At 33.2% G+C, this 22,132-nt stretch overlaps 1 protein-coding gene across 2 annotated transcripts; it reads left to right on the top strand.

The window, feature by feature from the left end:
• The first annotated feature begins 638 nt into the window (after positions 1-638).
• MBD-R2 (PHD finger protein MBD-R2) lies at positions 639-21,842 on the top strand. Of its 2 annotated transcripts, XM_074169543.1 has the most exons (10): positions 639-1,680; positions 6,215-6,560; positions 7,987-8,154; positions 8,207-8,448; positions 11,186-11,395; positions 14,533-14,928; positions 17,349-17,438; positions 17,640-17,791; positions 20,548-20,792; positions 21,244-21,842. In XM_074169543.1, the coding sequence occupies exons 1-10, from the start codon at positions 855-857 to the stop codon at positions 21,734-21,736; spliced, it is 3,168 nt and encodes a 1,055-aa protein (XP_074025644.1). In that variant the 5' UTR covers positions 639-854; the 3' UTR covers positions 21,737-21,842. The 2 variants fall into 2 exon arrangements, with proteins under 2 accessions (XP_074025644.1, XP_074025643.1); XM_074169542.1 differs by having other exon boundaries at positions 641-1,680; positions 17,349-17,791.
• The last annotated feature ends 290 nt before the right edge of the window (positions 21,843-22,132 follow it).

The following is a 22,132-nucleotide window of genomic DNA, read 5'->3' as shown; positions in this document are numbered from 1 at the left end:
TTACTGCTGTGACATGTCCATTCTGATCTAGTCCTTCGTAGAGACAGATTCATATTTAATGGTATTCATCTCTCACTGCACACTTTGTTCATCTTCACTTTGGTTCTTTGGTAAATTTATAATTACCGAAATATAAAATTGAATTGGCTCTTTAGAATTAGTATTTCTAACCTGTGATAATGATTAAACTGATATATATTATCAGAACTGCTTCATAATGAATTTTTTTCTACAAGGTTTCAACTATATGTTAGGTAAATGATGATGATACCAATGTTTTTGGAAAAAGACGAATACAATATTCTTTCAACCATGCAGAATTTCAACAGTATAAATAATATCAATATACTCTCCATTTACAAAGTCTTCTCTATGTGATACGTACATTTTAAATAATTTCTACTTTATCTTTGTATTTTTTCTTTTGACACTAAATATTTACTTTGGCATAATAAAAAACTTTCGCGTCTTTTGTTAAAATCGGGAAGTCGGGTATTTCTATAGCAGGTCCTGGTCTATTGTGCCTTGTCACAAGAATGCAAAGACCAAATAAGAAGAAGATTTTAAGGGTTAGGATATGATATAGGATATAGTTGCAAAATAATAATTGTTTTTTTTTGGAGTAAGAAAAAAGTATGTTTTGATTTTGATGGGTGTTTTAAGATGTCTGAGTCAGATACATCTAGGCAGCCTTGAACATTTCAATTTGAAGTTTATATTAATACTGCATATTTTTCTTTCACCTGAGTGATTGTGCAAATATAATTACAAGTACTGTAAAGATAAAGCACTCCTCAGCTAAAGGAGTACTGAATATTGTGGAAAACAATTCTTTGTTATTATAGATATAGGAGATGGGACGTAAATGTAGTGTAGAAGGTTGCTTGTCCGATTCGAATCGTACTGAAGATGTGGGAGTTACTTTCCACAAAGTACCACCTCATTCTGATGTAAGACCTAAATGGCTGTCACTTTGCCGAATTCCAGACGACAAGAAATTGATAAAAGTGATTTATATTTGTTCACGACACTTTTTACGAGCAGACTTCTGCAATTTCAAAGGAAAGAAGTATATGTTGAGGCAGGGTGTTTTGCCAAGCGTTTTTCCTTGGGACAAGTCTAAACTTGAGGCTATCAAAGCGGAAGCTAAAAAAGAAAAACTTCCAGATGTAAAAAATGAACCAAGTACAAGTCTAATTAAAGAAAGTGATGAAACTTCTCCACTCGATATAAAACAAGAACCACTCGAAGAAAAAATGAAACGGGAGGAAGTCGATATTGAGGATGAAATTCCTCTGAATGAAATCAAAATCGAACCAAAGGAGAAACTGGATGATTTTGAAAAGAGTAAACTGGCTGACACAACAGCAAATTCACTAAGCTTTGCGATTAATTCAAGAATAGAAGCACTGGATTTTAATAGTGAATGGTTTCCTGCAAGAATTGTGGAAGTCGACTATGAAGAGAACGAGGTTCTTATCCACTTTGAAAAGTTTTCTAGTAAATATGACGAGTGGATTTGCATGAACAGTTCCCGCCTGAGGCCTTTACAAGTTCAGCCTGGTAATGCTACTAAGAAAGGAGGATCAGTGGAGGATTATACAGTAGGTGAAAGGTGCTTAGCTGCTTGGAGTAATTCTAGAAAGTTTCCAGCTACAGTAACTAAAGTGATGGACAATGGTGAGTTTTAGATTTTCATGAAGAATCTGTTTGCTGAGTAGTGTAATTATTATTGTCAAATTTATACTTCGAGGGATCATTTGGATACTCACCTTGCTGTTGTAAAAAACTATGACACTCATGTATTTTTTTCCGCTGATCATAAATCTGAAGTCTAAACGTGGTGCTCTAGTTTTGCCATTATTTTTTTGAGAACATAGGCTTTCATACAAATTTGAAGAGAACAAAATCCGGGCTGGTAAGCCTCGGTTAAATGGAACCTGAAGTAATAAACATTCTGTCTGCTACTATGGCAGACGTCATGAGTGGTATGTGTGTTGAGTGCGAGGATGACGTCTCAGCAAGACTGACTGGTGAGCTACTCATTCACTCATATTTATAATTTCAGAGGGTGGTAGGGGTGATGACGGTAATGGTTGTGGGGTTGATAGTGGTTGGAGGAGGTGACCATGCAAATGCTTACTCCTGATTGGTTGGTACTTTTGCCGAGTCTTTCTGATTGGTCCACTTTGACAGGTATGCTACTGATGGGATGTGGATCCAAGTTGTATTCTTCTCCATTTGTGGCCTTCTTGAGGCCAGTACCACATTCTGTTGAGCTCTATTGTAACTGGAAATTAGACAGTAGGGATATTGACGTGATATATTCGGATATTATGAAAAATATCATCGAAGATGTTGACTCTCTTACGCAGTTGAATTCAGTTTGTCATAAGCAAAACCATCTTTAAGGTACAATTTTCAAATCATTAACATAACTCGATATAGAGATAAAAATTATAAGGAATTTAAGGTAGTCAAAACTGATGATGATGATAATTAAAACGGGCCATCTAGAAAAGTTTGAGGAACCAAATCGTTAACCTACTGAAATTGAAAGGATCACAATTCTATCAAAAGAAATGCAATACTCCGAGTTAGCGTCAACGAGAGATGTGAACCTAATGAAATTGTATTTGATTTTCAACATAAAACTATTATTGCAGAATCTAATCAAAATATGGTTGAAATTCTCAGTATTTTTTTCATACCAAGTACTTCTAGATTAGAGCCACTATTCCTGCATATCCGTTATGGCCCAATATAGCTCTACCAGTTGTAACAGCTCAATAGCAGAATTCAAACCACTTATAGTGCTTGATATAAATAATATTGTAAATCATCTTGACAGTTAAATCCAACTAAAGTACTTAAATTTTGTCAGAACATCACCGACGAAGAGCCAATTTCCACAAGACCTAAAAACTAGTAACAATGTCCTAGTGTCAATAATCAGTAATACTATTGAAATTAACAGCTTCCGTCCCATCAATACCTTGCCAGCTTCAGAAAAAGTATTGTCGCTGCTTGTGATCATATTTGTTATTAAAAATAAGCTTTAAATGGAATATCAAAGTCTTACGGTATAGTTTGTTTAATTTTTGGTAAATAACATCCCTTTGGTTGTTAACTGAGAGCTTATAGTCAGGTTCCAGACCCAAGTGTCGTACTGATTCTGATGTATTTATTTCAATGCCATCAATATTTTATTGTAAGAGTATGTATGTTCATGTATTTTTGTCAGATCAGACACAAATACCCACAGTGAAGAATTCGCCGAACTTCGTCAACACACTATTAAGGGATATTTTGAATGCTCGTCAGTTGTTAGTGCATCACATCAAATAGTTTTATTATGTATATATCGTCCTCCCTCAGGGGACACTGAAATATTTTTTAACTTACTGAGTAAAATATTAGATGCATGTTTAGTGAAATTCTCTAAATTTAATATAATCTTATGCGGAGACTTTAACATAAATCTACTAACAAAAGACGCACTGACAAATGCCTTTTTAACCATTTTAACCACCTATGATATACATCAAACTTATTTGACCCAACAAGAATTACAAAAAAATCACATACCCTTCTAGATAATATATTTATCTCTATAAGTAAACACTATGAATCAAAAATTCTAAATACTGCACTTTCTGATCATGATGGACAAATCTTAATGTTATCCACATTAGGCGAAACGAGACCCAAAGCAACACAATGCAAAAGAATATTCTCTGAAGCAAAGATGGAGCAATTTAGACTTGAAATAGACTCTCTTGATTGGAAAGAATTATCTACTACTGATGATCCAAATATAGCTTATGATATATTCATTAATAAAATAATGAATTTGATAAATATTTTATTTAAGCCAAAAAAAATTAATACCTAAAATGAAGACACAAAAACTGGATGACTAAGGGCATTAGAATATCATGTAAAAATAAAAAAATACTCTATCAAAAGAAATTAAAACAACTTATATCAAATGAACAATACCGACAATACTGCAAAATACTAAAAAATGTTATCAAGAAGTCGAAGGTAATATCTGACAATCAATATATTTCAAATGCTACAAATAAAGGAAAGGCAACATGGTCACTAGTTAAAAAATACACTGGGAAAGCAAAAAATGAAAGCGACACAATTTTAAGAAACCTAGATACAGAAAACGGAAATAAAAAACTGGTTCTAGATAAAGTAAATAGTTTTTACATAAATCAATGCTCGGAACCTGCGAATCCAAAATTAAATAACCCTGCTAGTCTCCTTTCCAAACCAGCAAACAATAAAATAAATAATCCTGTTACTTACACCAACAACTGAAGTAAAATTTATAGCATAATACTATCTCTAAAAAACATCAGATCTGTCGGCTATGATGAAATTCCTGTAAAACTACTGAAATTCACTGCGCAAGAACTTTCAAAACCCTTAACATTGATTGTCAACATGATGCTTAGTAATGGCATTTTTCCCAATAAATTGAAAATTGCTCACATAAAAGCAATTTTCAAAAAAGGTGATAGAAATCAAATTGAAAATTATAGACCTATTGCTCTACTATCGACCATTAGTGAAATATTCAAAAAAGAGCTATATAACCGCCTTATAGCCTATCTAGAAAAGTTATTGAGTGACACCCAAAATGGCGTCCGAAGAGGCAAATCTACTACACGAGCAATTTATCAAGCCTTTAATGATTTGTCTAGATCTGTCAAAAGCTTTTGACAGTGTCGACCATAATATACTAATAGGCGAGCTTAATGCCTATGGAATCGGGGAAATCTCAGCCGATTTAATAAAATCATACTTGGATAATAGAACACAAAGAGTTGTTGAAAAATACCACCTCACTAACGAAAACATACAGTCAGATGAATTAACAATCTTGAGAGGAGTTCCGCAAGGATCAGTCTTAGGACCGTTGTTATATATTCTGTATGCCAATGAGCTAGCAAATGCTATTGATTTCAACACTGTGCAGTTTGCAGATGACACAAGTGTAGTAATCGAGGAACATAGTATTGAAGAATTAGACAGAAGCGTGTTTGAAGCACTGAATACATTGGAAGATTGGTTCACACATAATCACTTAAAGTTGAATATAAACAAAGCACAAGTAAAAAAGTTTTCCCAACAATCAACTGCATGTGAATACTCACCCTCAGATGGTAGATCAACAATATCAGCTTGCAGAAGTACAAAGTTCTTGGGAATTGAGCTTGATCTTAGATTGAACTGGAAATCTCACCTAACCTCAATAATACAAAATATTGCAAAATACTACTAAGCTCTAAGAGTGCTAACAAGATCAATATATATAAACGCTGCTGTGTGTGTCTACTACGTACAAGTTCACTCAAGGATCAAGTACGGTTTAATATTCTGGGGTGCTTCGTCAGATGTCCCCAAGATATTTAAGATGCAAAAGCGATGCATTAGAATTATATTTAACCATAAACAAACTGATAGTTGTATACCCTTATTTATAAAAAATAAAATACTAACCTTATACAGCCAGTACATTCTTGATACTATACTATTTGTTAAAACACCAAACTTTTTGAGAACTCTAAAAAGACACACATATACTCTACAATAAATAAGTCAGACTTGACCTGTAATATTCCAAACTTCTCATTTATTCAAAAAAACGTACCACATACTCTAATAACAATTTACAACAAACTTCCACTTACAGTGAGGGAATTCCATAAAACAACATTAAAAATGAAATTAAAAGTATTTTTACTTGAAAAAGCATACTATGCAACTGATGAGTATTTAAATGGTACTATTATTATTTGATATATTTGGACTCTAAGAGCCTATATCTACATGTACTAATATTTTTATATGTATGCATATATTTTTGTGTAGTTTATGTACTGTACATCTTTCCTTCCTCTTTCAACCTAATATTATTGTGATATATGTTTATATTTATACTGACATGTTCTATGCCCTCAGGGGTATTTTTATCCTGAAAAATAAATTTTATCTATCTATCTAAAAGTAATGTTATCATTCTAATCAGAACCTAATCAGGTGATGATTCGTTTTCAAATTTCAATCATTTATCAGATGGTTACTTGTTTTGTAGTTTTGTGTACGATACATAAAATGCTACCTTTCATGAGTTTCTAGAATAATTCATTTGTATTTGCTATTTCCCTTCATTTATTGACTTCCTCATAACTTCTAGATGTTTACGAAGTATTATTTGATGATGGCTTTGTAAAAACTATCAAGGCCCACAGAATGAGCAAGGCACAAGGCAAGCAATTACAAGCATGTCCATTGTTTGATCCGATTAAAAGTAGCAAACAGGACAGAAGAGATAAGAAAAGGAAGCTGAATGTGGCAGCATTGTTCAAAAAGAGGGCCAGGATTGATAAAGAAGACAAGCCCATGAAATCATCTCAATCTAGTATTTCTCAGGAATCACAGAGTCCCAAAGAAGTTCAAGAAGAAGAAGCAGTAGAACCTGAACCAGAACTTCCTGTTGAAAATTTGCAAACTGAAGAGGACATTCAGAATTGGAAACCAAGGTATAGTCACTGCTTTCAATATGTTTTATATTAAATATATAAACTCACCTTCTGATCTGTAAGAAGTAGTTTACTGTAAGTTTGAGTTGACAGTCAGCACCATCTTCTGAAATTTTTCACAAAGTACTAATTTAAAGTCAAATATAAACATTTTATTTTTAGTTAATGAAGTTGGAAGTCTTGTCAAATTTTTATAACATGAATATAACATGTTTTGTGGAGGTATTCAGAGTTTTTTTCTGAGCTAAGAGATTAAGAATACATCTGAACAATACTTCAGGTCACACATAACTTGTAATCTAGTTTAGAGAATCTTAATAAGAAGGTCGATTAAAAATGATCAATCTACTCTTCATTAGTGTAATATAACAATTATAGACTACAGCTTAATAAAATATGTATTGAGCAAACATCTACTCCATCGAGATATTTTTCACAATGTATTTGAAGTGATGTTACAATAACCTTTTGTCTTCAAGAATCTTTGGTATCCAACTTCTTCAGTTCAATAGGCACTGAAAACGAACTTTGTAAGGATGGAGAAAATATAAATTATATGTTACTAGTTGTTGCCCGCGGCTTCACCCGTGTAGAACATCCCTTTTTATGTATTAGATTTGGTAGTTGTAGTGCTGATTAGTACTATGTTGCTGTATCGCTGCTGTTCCAATGTTTTAACAGAATCAGAATCAACGAACTTAAGCGTGTGCAGCGTTATAGAACAGTGCTTTCAAAAAAATGTTCTACAGCGCCATCTAGTGGCGAGTTACAGAAAAATTGATAGCCTAAAAACCTTCTCTATGAAAAATTACTTATACATGTCAAGTTTCATCACGATCGGTTGAGCGATGTAGAAGTTTATCACTTACCAACCAACAAACATCCATTTTTATATATTAGATAATGAATGATGGGCCATTCAGAGTTCTGCTGACTGAATGAATCAATATATGTGAATTAGAATAGAATCGATGATTTGCTAAAACTATGAGAAAAAATATAAAAAAACTAATTTAATAATAATGATCTTCATTAATCTCAAAGCCTAATATTCACCCATAAACATAGATCTTCTGTTATCATGCATTGTAATCTGCATGGATATGATACTAGACATAAGGATCATATTTACATTGATTTCCATCATTTGCGCTAAATAAAGTTTAAATGGAAATTAAAAAAATACTTGATAAAGTAACGTGTATAATGAATATTCTAATAATAATTCTAATGACATTAAATAATTAATAATATTGTGTTTGTAAAGTTCCATTTTAAATTTTTGTTTTCAGTCATTAGGTTTTGTTTCTTATGGCTTGTGTAAACAAATATCTATGGCACCAATAAATCTATTTAGGTTATTTTCAAAAACCCTTATTTGATTGGTGACATAATACTTAGCAACTGTAAAGAAAGTGAATTTCAGATGGATAAAAGGAAAGCCAGTTGGTATAGAAGCCACTATAGAAACCCAGGATGGTCCAAAAACATCTGTTATTGTTCCTGATCCTCGATTGCCTGAAGGTTGGCATAAACATTTGTTGAAAAGAACCAAAGGAACTGATGCTGGAAAGTGGGATACAATAATAGTCAGGTAATATCTACTCCTCGTGAGATGAACATTTAACTTGACTTATTTTTTACAGCCCCGAAAACAAACGATTCAGATCAAAGACGGATGTGGTGAAGTATTTGGAAGAACACGCTTCTGAAGGGCTGAATCTATCCATGTTTGATTTTTCACTTGTTTCCAAAAGAAAGAAAAAAAACATTTCTGTGGTTCCTGCCCCACCTCAGGAAGCTGCACCTGTACCTGCACTTGCTCCTGTTGCTCCAGTTTTACAAGAAGAACAAGTTACCTTGGAAGAAACTGAACTAAAGGAAGAAGGTTTGAAATTTATTTGTTTAATTGAGATTTTTTGTGACTGCGGAGCCAGGAAATTAAGAATACATCTGAATGATACTTTAGATCACACATAAGTTGTAGTATAGTTTACAGAATCTTTCATAGATAGATAGATTTATCGCGTTCCCACAAGAATAGTGTCACGTTCCTCTTGAAAAATATGAAAGCTGATGGTATTCAAGTATGTTTCTTTCTATATCTCTTTCTCTGATAGTCATACAAAAACACAAGTATATGAGAAATCGAAGAAATGGCGTTATTGGTGAAGCTTGTTAGAGTTCTATGGTTTTATGTTCCATGTCATATGTCACATTCATGTCGTCATGTATTAGTAGTGATATACATTAAAATGAAAAGATAAACCACCGCGGTATTTTGTCGTTCATTTAAAATTTAACGTTCTCCATTTCACGCACAAATAACAATGCTCACAATATTTTAAAAATTATACTAGTAACAGAATTGCACTATATTCACATGAGTTCAGATGTTAAGGATTTTAAATGTCTATTAGAATCCTCTTTTCCTTGAAACATCAAAGTAAAAGTGTTGAGTTTTAGGATTGAACTCGTCACCAACAAACTTTCCACAACTTCATTGTTTTGAAACGTCAAAGCTAAGGGATAGATAATAGTTCAAATGGTGTCATAGCTGCCTATTTTAGGGTACCATTGAATTATATTGAAAAATCAACTAATTTATTTTGGTTCTGTGACTTGTCAAAAGCATTTGATTGTGTTAACCATAGAATACTGCTGAGGAAGCTACATCATTATGGAATTGCTGGAAACTGCCTGAAATGGTTTGAATCCTACCTTACAGGACGTAGACAGTTTGTTAAAACCAATAGTTGCTCAAGTACAAAGAATGTGAAAGCAGGTGTGCCCTAAGGATCGATCTTAGGACTCACACTTTTTTTACACTATGTAAATGACCTGGCTACTGTACATATCTCTGGTAGTTTCACCATTTTTGCAGATGATACCACACTTTTGTGGCATAATATAAATCAACAGAATTTATATGAAAGCATCTGTAATGATCTCAGCGAAATTAAACGTTGGTGTGATGCAAATCTGCTGTCATTCAACACTAAAAAAACTAGTATAATCACCTTTAAGTGCAATTTACCAGAAGTTCATATGATTCACCAAAACTAGAGGCGAAAAAGCCCTGCACGGCTGAATCTAAGGCATCGTCAGGTGTAGCTGAAGTGCAAAAACCCTCATATGGGAAGGTCGTCGTGGGTATCTAGGTGGGATTCTTGCAACTTGACTATCTGACTACCTCATTAACAGAGCACATACTTTGTGCCTGCCCCGCTAGGGACCGAATCAGGTCTTAAGAGTTCGGCAGAGTCGTACTCTTACCATCTGACCTGAAAGACCACTCACCATACAAACTAATCAGCTTCGTTAAGAAGCTGGGTTTATTTGTCCGAGTGTGAATCGGTGTGAGCCACAATAAACCCTTGTGGGTTGCGGTGGAGGGTCGAATAGACCCACTCACTTTGGACCTAACCTAACACTATTTGAAAATAAGATCTTTACAAAATTCTTGGGAATGAATATCGATGAGTGTCTGAAATTTAAGGAGCATATAGGTATTATAAACAAAAAATTTTCCTCTGGGTGTTTTGCACTCAGAATAGTATCAAAGGAAATAGGATTTCACTCGGCAAAAAAATGTTAATAATGCCCTCATAGACTCTCACCCAAGATATGGCATAGCATTTCAATCTGTTTTCATATTACAAAAACGTGTGATACGGTATCTCTGTGGAGCAAAGTGAAACGATCCTTGTAAGCCACTGTTTTGAATACATGAAATTTTAACTGTGCCTTCATTGTTTATTCTTGAATCAGCATGCCTTATACACAAAAACAAAGGTACCTTTACTTCTCCGCCTCACCACAATACTACACATGCTTGCCAATTGAAAGTTCCTATCCCAACAAGTAGTCAAATCAAGAACTCAATTATATATAATGCAGTGAAAATGTATAACAAGTTACATAAGAGTTCAACAGAATGTGTCACGCCACTATCTTTTAGGAGAAACTTGAAGGCAATTCTGGTCAAGTCTTACTATACATTAAATGAATTTTTTGAGGATAAACTCGACACATTATAATAAAATTCATGTGTAAATATGTTTGTATATGTATGTATATATATTATATTATTTATACATTTATACAAAAATTACTTAATCATAGTTTTTCCCATGTACAAGATTACACTTTAACAAAGATACTGTTTGTGTATGTGCTCATTTGTGTATATAAGTACATTTATATATTTACTTAACAATTTATTGATATTTATAGTTATTTTTTTTTAGCAGAAAAATGTTTGTCGACAAGATGTATTTCTTATGACATTAAACGAATATCTCTCTCTCTCACTCTATACAGAAAAAAATGTTTTTGTTGCAGACCTGATAATTGCTCAAAAGAAAACCCATAAATTATACAATTTATATGACATACAAGCACGTCGCGAGATTTTCTTATTTTATAAAAAACATAATTTTTGTCTTAGAATTACCAACGTCAATCAAGATGAAGTTACATACAGTGTTCCTATTTATTTACACATATAAAATTTCATTACATTTTTCTCCTCATTCATTATTTTACTCTTATCAAATCAGTTCCGTAACTTTAATTATACTATCTACTGAAATTGAATGAAACTTTATTCAACTTTTTTTCAGAAAATGCAAATTCTTTAAAAATTCTTTTTGAAGATGATGCTTATAAGTGTCCTATAGAAGGTTGTGGAAAAACTTTCAGGAAAGAGAATTTGGCACAGATGCACGTTAAGCATTATCATCCTGAATATACAAAGTTCTTGGACTCTACCCCAAATGTAGCTGATCTTGCATATGCACGTACTGTTGGTGAAAATTTAGACAGATCTCCAGGTGAGTGTTGTATTGCAGTGTTATTAGTTGAATACGACAATCATAAACCAATAATAAATATATGAAAAACTACATGTCGATTTTAGTTTTATTGAAAATATGGATGATTTTTCGCAATAGAAACGTGAAAATGTGAAAATTAATTTTTTTCTTTCATTGCAATCGTAGAAGAGTTCTTTGGATTCAGGATCGAGAGCCACTTCCTAAGTAGGTTACTTTTATTATTGCTTACAAGTAGAGTACGGGAAGAAGTAACAGCTTGTAATGACCGATCATCATCTGGGACATTTTTGTTCATTTTGAACAATTGTTAGTTGTCATTAACTCAAATACAAAATTTCCAGTATGGGGCTGAAACTGACTTCCTGTTTTTGTATAGAGAATGCATTGAAACCAGCACTTATTTGAGAATATTTTGTAGATGATTTAGTGAATAAGTATCTTAGATGTTCCAATTAAAACATTTAGTAGTGGGTGATTTCTTGCTATGACTCCTTAAAAAATTCACTTTAAACTCTGGTTTGCTTCACTTGTTGATCTGGATCTATAATTTGAAATCCTTATAGGATTCTGCTCATAGACGAGAACGCAAATTCATAAAACCACTCCATGTGTATTCAAATAAGTTATTTAACCAAAATATGAACTAAATAGTCTGTTTTTCATCAAATACTCGTAAGCAATCAATAGCCAGATAAATCTTCATGTGGATTGAATGTTTCTCTCAAGAAATAATTCAAAATAGTTAGCTCTGTTCGCAGTGCTTCCACAGATATAGTTGGCATTTCAAACACTGTCCGAACATTCAACCCTGAGTTGGAGGAATTGTGCCAAAAATTACCATATATTTGATATAATTGCATTTATGCAATCAGAATATCAGAATATTTGTAACTTTCATATTGAGGGGTTCTTCTCAAGTTCTGTCATTAATTTCAAAGGGCAATTACTTGTTATATTTCATGAAGGAAAGTTCCTTTGAATAAATGTTGAAAAATATCTGGGAAACTACTGAAAATGAAAACTTCAATTTAGGTCGAAATTTGTATCAAGTAATATTGTTGATTTCATGGAGATGGATGTTAACAATTCAATGTTGAAAAACTTTTAATGATAACATCTCAAGTTCCTGACATAACTTTTTGCAACATAACAAGGCAACTTATTTTGAGAGCTTCAGTTTCATCTATTATTGTTCTTTATTTTGTTTCCAGTTTGTTGAGAGTTCAAAGAATTTCAGTTTTTGATGAACTCGACAAGGATCAAATGAATCAAAAATCCATGTGACTTTTTTATGTCATACGTTTCTTTGTCCAAATAATTTTTAGGAAAACCTGAGTTCTTGAGTGTCTGTAAATGTGTCTTTACGCATATGCTGTTGTCAAATCATCTTAGATCTTCTTCAATTTCCTAAATATAAATAATTGTATTACAAATGGAAAAAAATATCAACGGAGTCTTTCAAGCATAATTCTGAAAGTAGAGGCAGATTGATAACAGTAATTACACCACAATAAGTAATTCTACAGGAAATTAACATAATGCCCTCCTACAGGAAATTAACATAATGCCAGATTTTCATAGGCCCATAGGTTTTAAATTGTTTTAATTTTCGACTTGGTGCCTTTACAAGGTATTTATTTTATTTATTTATTTATACGGGATAAACCCCATTACAGGGTAAACATTTCACACAAAAAAAATTACAATATAAAAATGTAAAATATAAACTAAAACGCTACGGAACGTTTCTGCAGCACACAACTATATAACATTATAAAATACTGTAGGATATAGAATTGAAATTAAACTTGTTACTACCTTTTTATCATTAACCAATTTTAATGTATGACCTTATATAAATTTTTAAATGTATTTTTCTACTGACCTGTCGACAAACTTTATGTTTCTTGAGACCAATAAAAATTATTATCATTATTATTATTATGTAAACAATTACCAACTTAAATTATTCAATGATTGTTTAAAACGACCATAGGAGACACCAAAAATACTGATGTTTTTGTAATCTACTAACTTTAGGGTTCTTTCCAAGGGTGTAAGTTTGCCATAATTTGTATGATGGAAGGGTATATTGAAAGATATATTGAAAGGTATATTGAAAGATGCTTATTTCATTCATATATTTATGAATATCTTCATAACACTTATGATGATCATTAGGTAGGTCACGCGGAACCTTAATGGTTGCACAGAGAGCCTTCAGTAATACAGCAACCAGATCCTCTCACACAATATTAATTATTGTCTTTTGTATACCGGCAAATTGGCAGTTGTGAAACATGCTCTTAGAGAAGGCAGTCATATTACCTCGTTCGAAAAGAGTTACAAGCACTTGGAGAGAACGCAGTATTACTATCCAAGTGCCCATAGACAGGCAATAAAAACTCGTAAACACAGAGACAATTTCAATCAGAAGAGATATGGAATTAACATAAACAAATTGTGGCCACCTGCATTGAATTACTTAACCAAAAGTGAATATATGCCCACAAGTAATATAATAAAATGCGAGGCCCAGACACTGAACGAATTGTTTGTGCACTGCATTCGTTGCCTTATTGCCTTAGGTAATGTCTACTACAGTTGTAGACGAAATGTTAGTCATGAAAACCTCAACAAACTCAGAATATGACTTTATCACAGTTGTATCTGGCCATGGTAGTTTACACTTTTTAATCAATGGCGATATTATTTGTAAAACCCCTGGAATTTTGAATGTGTTTGGTAATAGATGAAAAACAGACTTCATTCATGCTTCTCAACCCAAAATGACTACTTTAAATAATTAAATTATGATTTCATTGTAATTTTCAAATGAAGCCTTTCATTTGAATGAAATACTGAATGAAATATCTAGAATAATTATAGTTTTTATGTTCCTATACTTCTTTTCTTCCCAGAATTTTTATCAAAGGATAAACTCCTGATTGTACTTGAGAAACACTCTGTATATATTTCATTTATATTACTTCACCTTCCCTGAACACATATCCATCCCACCCAACTCTAAAAAATGCATTTGCGTCCTCGCCTGAGTTCTTACCATTCACTAATTAGCTTTTACTATATGGAAGTGGTGTCAGGTTTACCGCCTTCTAGCTGTTTTCTTATAGGGCCTGCAAAACCTGCCCCTGCTAAAACAAGCTTCAGAACTTCAACTCCTAAAATTACAAAACCGCCGATTCCTGCTCAAGAGTTGCCTGAATCGAAACTGGCAACCAAATCAAAACCAGTTGTCTCCACTCCAAAATCTAAGGACTCCGAAATAATAAAACTCTTGAACTCCAAACCTTTCGACAAGAAAGAGACGGAAACCATTCAGCCTTTGCCTTCTGGATTGCCTATGAACATGTACCCCGATATAAAATTAAAAGATTTGCTGAATAGGGCTGAAGGTGTTCCGAAAAGGGATGATCTTAATTTGAAAACTTTGTGCTCCACCCGAATTTCTTCTGGTATCAAGACGTTGCTTCCTGTCGTTAGGCAGCCTCCTGTAGAGGCACCATCAGGTTAGTATTGTTATAGTTTCTTTAAAACAAATGTGAGGTAGTTTTTTATCATCAGAGAAATATCTCATGATAGTCTAAAGGCTCATGAATGCTACAACTTTCTTATTTAATGAAAGCTGAAAGTTTTTCATGACAGGCCCCTAAAATGTAGGAACGATGAGCACTATGAAGTTTGGATTACCGTGGCTTTGGTAGGTGAAGGGTGAAAAAAGGTATATGAATTAGCAAATTGAAATATGTCCAAGTATAATGCGTAATTTTTTAACTATTTCTCCGGGATAATATAAATCTCGTCATACATTGCCAGACACTTCATATCCTGGCAACACTTCATCAAACTACCTCAACTTTAATAAATTGTAACTGTGCTCACTTCATAATATAGAATCTCAATTTAATGTATGTTATTCAGAAAATTTTTTGCCAAAAAAATTATCCTATCAAATTTGTCTATTTCTAGTCATGTGTGTCGAAATAACCAATGAAACCATCATTACACTGATAACTACCCATGGATAGTTTTCACGGGTAGTTATCACTTATGTCATGACATTGCTAAGCAACCAACACAATAAAGTTGTTTGACATTTCAGTAATTCAATTTATTTCGAAAATGTCACTTCCTCGCTTTGGTGTTCAAAATGATGCGGCAATTGACAAAATCATTGAAGAAAATACACCAAAAAATACTGTCAATAGTAAAAAATACACTTGGAAAATATTTATGGAGTTATATCATTATACGAATTGTTCTTTTAATAACTGTGTGTTCAATAAATAATTTTGTTCGAATTGCAAAAAATTTTCTCACCGAATATCCCTCGAACATTGATAAATAACTCATAATTTTATCACAACTTCCTCAAGCACGTTATTTTAGGTAACATCCCTCCGCCTTCGGCGTCGGGATGTTACCAAATAACGTACTTTCGAAAACTGTGATAAAATTATTTCGTTAGTTATCAATGTCCTTGGGATATTATAGCTGATAACTATTGAAATATGTTTACTCATCAGCCAGACAGTTTCGACACTTGTAGTACCTGGCCAGACAAACATAAAAGGTAGCTGTAGGTATGAACGTGAGTGATATACATCCAAGTGAATGCAAGTGAGAGTCCGTTTTATGTCTTTTGCTGCGAATGTTTACTTTATTTTCATGTTTACAAAATAAATAAAATAATAATGAGACACTGAAAAAATGTCCACAAATTTTTGGAACTTCAGAAAAACATGTCAAATATAATGATAGTATTTTACCAAGTCAATATTATCACAGAATTAATCATTCGTCAGACTAGTGAAAGAATATTCTAATTTTGATTCTTTAAAAAAAACATGAGAAAAAGAATCGGATCAAGAGCAAGGGATTTTCAAATCTCTAACTCTTGATCTTGTTAAAATTAATAAGAGGTTAGGTGATGTAGCCAGGAAGCGATTCAGTCGCCTCTTCCTGAGCAAGATCTGTATCTGTAGAGTAGAGAGGGTGGGTGTAAACCCACAGCACTTAGGCCACATGTGACCCATTGTACATCCTCCCGAGGAGTTGTCCTCCTAGGTCATCGTCCATCCTGAGGTTTCCAGGAAAAGAAATAAACTCCTACTCGCAGGTCTGCAAATGCTTATGCTAAAATGATGAGAGGGCCCATATCAGTCTCACATTTGCCAGCTGACCTGGAAGATCACCCGTCAAATCTGTTTTAAAATCTGTTTTAAAATCTGTTTTTCCGTTAACCAGCTGTCGCACCCCTACGAACGACAACCCTCAGAAGTCGAAACTTGTGCGAGCCAAGGATTAACGAGGTCTTACCTTTTAACGTGTGATTCCTAACACGGGTTGTCGGTAGCAAGTGAAGATCGATCGTTCAGACTAGGGCTTGAACCACCGACCAACACGGCAGTCAATTCGAGTGAGTGAACAAAGCACCCACGCCGAACCGCTTGGCTACCGACTGACCGACTGACTGGATAATCGATTTCAATAAGAAGCTGGATTTATTCAATTGAGTTTGATTAGCTGTGATCCACAACATATTCTCCCAGGTTACAGTAGTGGGTAAAATAGCCCCACTCATCTTGGAAATGTATCAGTTTTCAATGATATATTCATAAGATTGCACCATATATGCCTCTTCATAAACCATAATTACAAAGTTACCAGTTCTATATTCGAAATATATCAGATATATTAGATTTATGCCATTAATAAATTGAATTTTCCTTAGACTGTGGCAAGTGTTTGTGTTGATTTTGATTAAAAACGAGAATTAAGACTCAATTAAAAATTACAACAAACTTGGAACTTTGACTTCAATCTCGTATTAATTTCTTAGCAATTCTGGAAATTTGAAATCTACTTAGTTATTCAATAAGTTCTTTGACGACCAGGTAATATCCAATAACTCTAAAATGTTTCTTAGTTTCTGGCACAAATACAATTCAAGAAGAGACTCCGAAACAGCCAGGGAGACGAAAACGCCCTATTAGCGAACACATCGAAATCATAAAAGGTAAAGACTCTCCACAATCTTTGCCATCACCATCACATCAGCAACAATATACGACACCTATAGCAACGTCTACAGTATCTGACAACTCTCTTTTCCCATCGATACCTACACCAAATCAGTCACAACTTTCTCCCCATCCATTTCAATTCGAACCACCACCTCCCGACCCTTCCCAACCCCCTAATAATGTTATAATTGAAGGAGGCGAGGTTATTAAGATCGTTAGGATGAAGCAGGAAGAGATCATCAACTGTACGTGCGGTTTTACTGAAGAGGACGGGCTCATGATCCAGTGCGAGCTGTGCCTTTGTTGGCAGCATGCTTACTGCAACAATATTGAACGTGAGAGTCAGGTGAGTTTTCAGACATTATCAGAGAGCTACTGATGAAGTTTTGGTAATAATAATGTTCATTCACTGAAATAGACTTATGAATTATGTGAAATTACATAAAATTTTAAGAAAATACAAATATTCACACTTAATCTAAAAGTATATTATACAATCTTCTAGGCTATAATTTGGATGTGGCAGCAAATATTTTTTCATGATGAGAGTGAAATTGGAAAAAGATGAATTTGTGAACAATCAAATTTTATTTTAGCCATCAATAACTGTAATTTTAAAGTCGATCAGAGCAGGGAGTGGACAAATATGATGACTCACGTAAAGTGTTAGATATACAAATACCATTTTTATTTATTTGTACAAAACTTCCAGACAGAATTATGCTAGTATAAGGAAGTTGATAAAAATCAATAACAACTTTTGATAATGAGAAAGTATGAACATTCAAATATTTTTAAGTTAATGATCATCATTGAACTAACGATGCCATGCACGAACTTTGCATGGCTAAAAAGTTTGAGCCTTCATAGAGCTTGATGCCTCTTTTAGAACATTCTGCCATTTTTTATTTTCAACAAAGATTTGACCGTGAGATGCATGTCTTGGTGTTAGATGTCATGTTTGTTTATAACAGAGCAAGAAAAAAGGTTATACTCGATAGTATTTGTTGTTTCTAAAAGTAAATAATTCATTCCATTGAAAATAGAAGCATATTTTTCCATTAAAAAAAAATAAGTTCCAAATTGTGCTTATGATGTCACATTCACCGTGAATATTTCCAGAATGTACAAGATTATTCTAACATCACAAATATCCACAAACGAATATATCCCGTTCATATTTAATAGACTTTTCCGCAAAAAATAAAAGCTTAAATCAATATTATTTGATAGTTCTATAAAAAATGGTTCGTTCATCTAGAAGTAACACTCAAATTTTTCTATTTTGAAAGAAAAATCAAAGTTTCATAAATGATTGTGACGTCACTACTATCGAGACCTTGCCGCCCCCCTCCTTTCAAAACATCTTTCCAAATGTATATAATTTTTTGTGAAGCTGAGAAAAATTCAAATATGAACTGTTTGTTTGGTAATATGAAGTGCTTCTAAGTATTGTGAATAAGTTTTATCGTGTTGCCAAGTTGAAACTACTGGCAAACATATTTGAAAAAATATAAATAATAATAATAATAAGAAAAAATAATCTAACAGCACCCCACAACCTACTAACAGTTTGAATTTGGAAAATAGTGAAAGATTATCAAATTATGCAATATTATGGTTACTTCTTGAATAATGAATGTTCATTTAATATTTTACCATATTCATTGTTCAAGAAAGGTTTAGATGTGTGAGTTTTTGTATTTTATCTTTGTTTACTAATGAATATAAAGCACGGTTTTGTAAGAGTGACATCCAAAAATTTGCCCCAAATAGATTATGAAACGGCTGATTATTTATTTGAACAATTTGTATTTTTTCCAGTGCTAAATTTTAATAGATCTATAAGCTGTTCTTTAGGAACATGAAAATGAATTTGAGAACATTATATTACCAGTAAGTTAGTATAGTATAGAAAAAAAAGGTTGCCGTTTCAGAGCTTATTTGAATGACCCTTCAAAATTCACAAAATTCTGATTAGTTCCAGGGATATTTGACAAGAACTGAAAATCATTCAAGGATTCATCAAAAAAGACTCTCATTTCCCCTCAAGCAGTACGAAATGGCGTTTACAGAATTTCAATCCGATGTATTGTCCAGAAAAAACCATAGCCAATTTATTTTTTATATGATTTGGAAAAAATCACTGATTTATGAATTAGCCTTCTTGCGACAAATCCATTGATGTATCACAACTTTTTTATAATATGAACGACTTTGTATCTCTCACAGTTGCCAATTTTTCCATGCTGACATTTCTTGCACACACTGAAATATCGTATTATCATGTATTGAGGTCCTTCGTTTTGATTCAGTGGGGAAGCAAACAATGAAATGAAGCGATTCCCAACAGCTGATGAATCTTTTATGCATACCTAGCGTTGGGAATATAAATAAAATTTAAATTGAGTTTCCTAAACACTGTTACGCTACTGTGTAATTATCTATGTCTTGTTGTCAAGGGATACCTATCTTCCTACCCTCGTGAACCAATAGTGTGGGTCCCGTTTTCTTTACCGCTCACTGAAAGAGTACCCTCGTTCGACAGTATGGTTTTAGCAAAACCTAAGAAAGGTCTAGTTAAGTACGAAGTGTTAGTTTATTGTGGAGAATATCAAAGGTTCTCATTTGTATGAGCTTAGTGATAGTGTGTCTCACAACAAATAAACAGATCAAACCAATTGTCGTATTCGACATTCTGTGAAATCTGTAAACTAGGTGTGACAGAATAAAGTGTGTTACTTAATTACCTACGTCGCATTATTTAATAGTATACAGTCCACTAGAAGGGGGCCAGCAAGCCCAAAAACCAAAATTGGGACCCAACACCTAGTAATGTTTTGTTGCTACAATTATTGGTTTCAAAATTATTTGTTTCTCATCTACAAATATTTTGTTGAATGTAATTCAAGTTAATGAAAATAATAAAACTCTAGATTACAAAAAAAAACTTATTCAAAAAAACACTTTATTGTGAGATTTTCACTAAACAGTTTTACAAAAACGTTTGTAAAAGTGATTTAAAATTCGAACCAGACCCAAATTATTGAATTATAAACAAAAATAATGAAATTTTAAAATGATATTTTTACTCTTTATCAGGTTCCAGAAAAGTATATTTGCTCCATCTGTCAGAATCCATTGAAAGAGCGATATTCAAGAAAATTCTACCATGATCAAGACTGGCTTAAGCAGGGTACTTTACCCGTCGGCAGTTACCATTCCAAAGATGATGAAGCTCTTCAGAAGAGGTTCGAAAAAATGAAGAAGAGCCATGACATATCTGGAGGGCTACATGAACTCCAGGATTATCTACACAGCTTGAGTATCAAAATGAAAATTGCAGGGTATGTACTCTTATTTTTTCTAACTCTAACTCTTACTTTACAGGATGTTCTTTTGAATCATAAAAGTGTAATAAAATAATTTTAAAAGAATGATTATACCACTGAATGCTGATGAGGCTAATAGCCTCCGCGGTTTGCCCCTCCCTTTTCTGGAGTGATGTTTCGTGAATTCTCCTTCTTTTTTATTTAAATCATATACATATGATGATTTAGCGAGAGATTTTAACACCTTTTCAAATATTTTTTCAAATAAATTTAAGAGAGCAATCGGAATATGATTTAAAGCATTTTTTCGTTCTCCTCTCTTATGAATTGGTTTAAGAGTAGATTTTTTCAAACCTCAATGAATTGAATTGTATCTCAATCAATAAAAATGTAAGAAAATTAATGAATGGTTGAATGAGAAATCAGCATTCTGCTTATATAACAATAATTCTATTATGTTTTCTAGATCTAAAAATCACCCCAAACTGTACTTGTGGTCGAAACCTTGGGACAAACAGCCTTTGCCTGAAAAGATCAAACAAGATGAAGATGTCAAACCAAAAGTAGAAAATGAAGAATATCTCAAGTCCGGAATAGAAGAGGACAAAGATGAATCTCAAAATGAAAATTCCATGCTCATGATGATTTTGAGGGAGGGCAGAGATGTTATACCAAAAATCGACCTCAACTCTCTGATGGACACCAACGGCCCCATTATTCCCCAACCGGAGGCCGCAATCGATTCTACTGATTGCCGGTTGAATCTTTTGGATCATATCATCCACCAAGAATCTCTGGTCGAGGAGCGGTTGGATGATTTTGAAAAACAAATTGAGGCTTTAGAGCAAGGAATGAACATGGAAACTGATAAAGACTATCCTGTTACCAGACATACTCTTCAGATGTTGACGAGAGATCTGGATACTTTGAAGGAGATAAGCCAGAGTTCTACCTTGTAGTGATAAGAAATTTTTCCAAAGAGTTTAAATTGTTTTTGTTGATATTTGCTATATTATCATTGAATGATATTTTTTATATATTCAATCAATAAAAGATTTGATATTACCACTCTTTTTTTCAACTCGTCGAGTTCAAAATTTATATTCCCTATGTAGGGTGGAGTTTTGAAATCTGACTTTATAGAGGGAATTCAGCCGAAAATTTGCACAAGGGATATCTAGTCCGAAAAATATGTATACCATGAATTCCAGGTCAAATGAGTCACCCTGAATAAGCCATTTGATGGCAGGGGGACACATTTTTACGTAAAAATAAACCTCTTGGAATTGATAGTCGAGTTACATCTTATTTAAAAGGCACTTGAATTTTTTAGAATATGGCCTGGATCGAAGACC

Source organism: Leptinotarsa decemlineata, unplaced genomic scaffold, assembly GCF_025532065.1.
Source record: "Leptinotarsa decemlineata unplaced genomic scaffold, Ldec_3_MD MMD2_P_RNA_scaffold_5, whole genome shotgun sequence".
Taxonomy (NCBI): Eukaryota; Metazoa; Arthropoda; class Insecta; order Coleoptera; family Chrysomelidae; genus Leptinotarsa; species Leptinotarsa decemlineata.
The sequence above is the reverse complement of the archived record's forward strand: the minus strand, read 5'-3'. Positions and strand labels throughout refer to the sequence as shown.

Bases quoted from the DNA above. Each gene is read 5' to 3' on its own strand.
- MBD-R2 (XM_074169542.1), top strand. From the start codon at position 855: ATGGGACGTAAATGTAGTGTAGAAGGTTGCTTGTCCGATTCGAATCGT. The intron at 1,681-6,214 runs GTGAGTTTTAGA...CATAACTTCTAG, and splicing joins AACTAAAGTGATGGACAATG to ATGTTTACGAAGTATTATTT. The intron at 11,396-14,532 runs GTGAGTGTTGTA...GTTTTCTTATAG, and splicing joins AAATTTAGACAGATCTCCAG to GGCCTGCAAAACCTGCCCCT.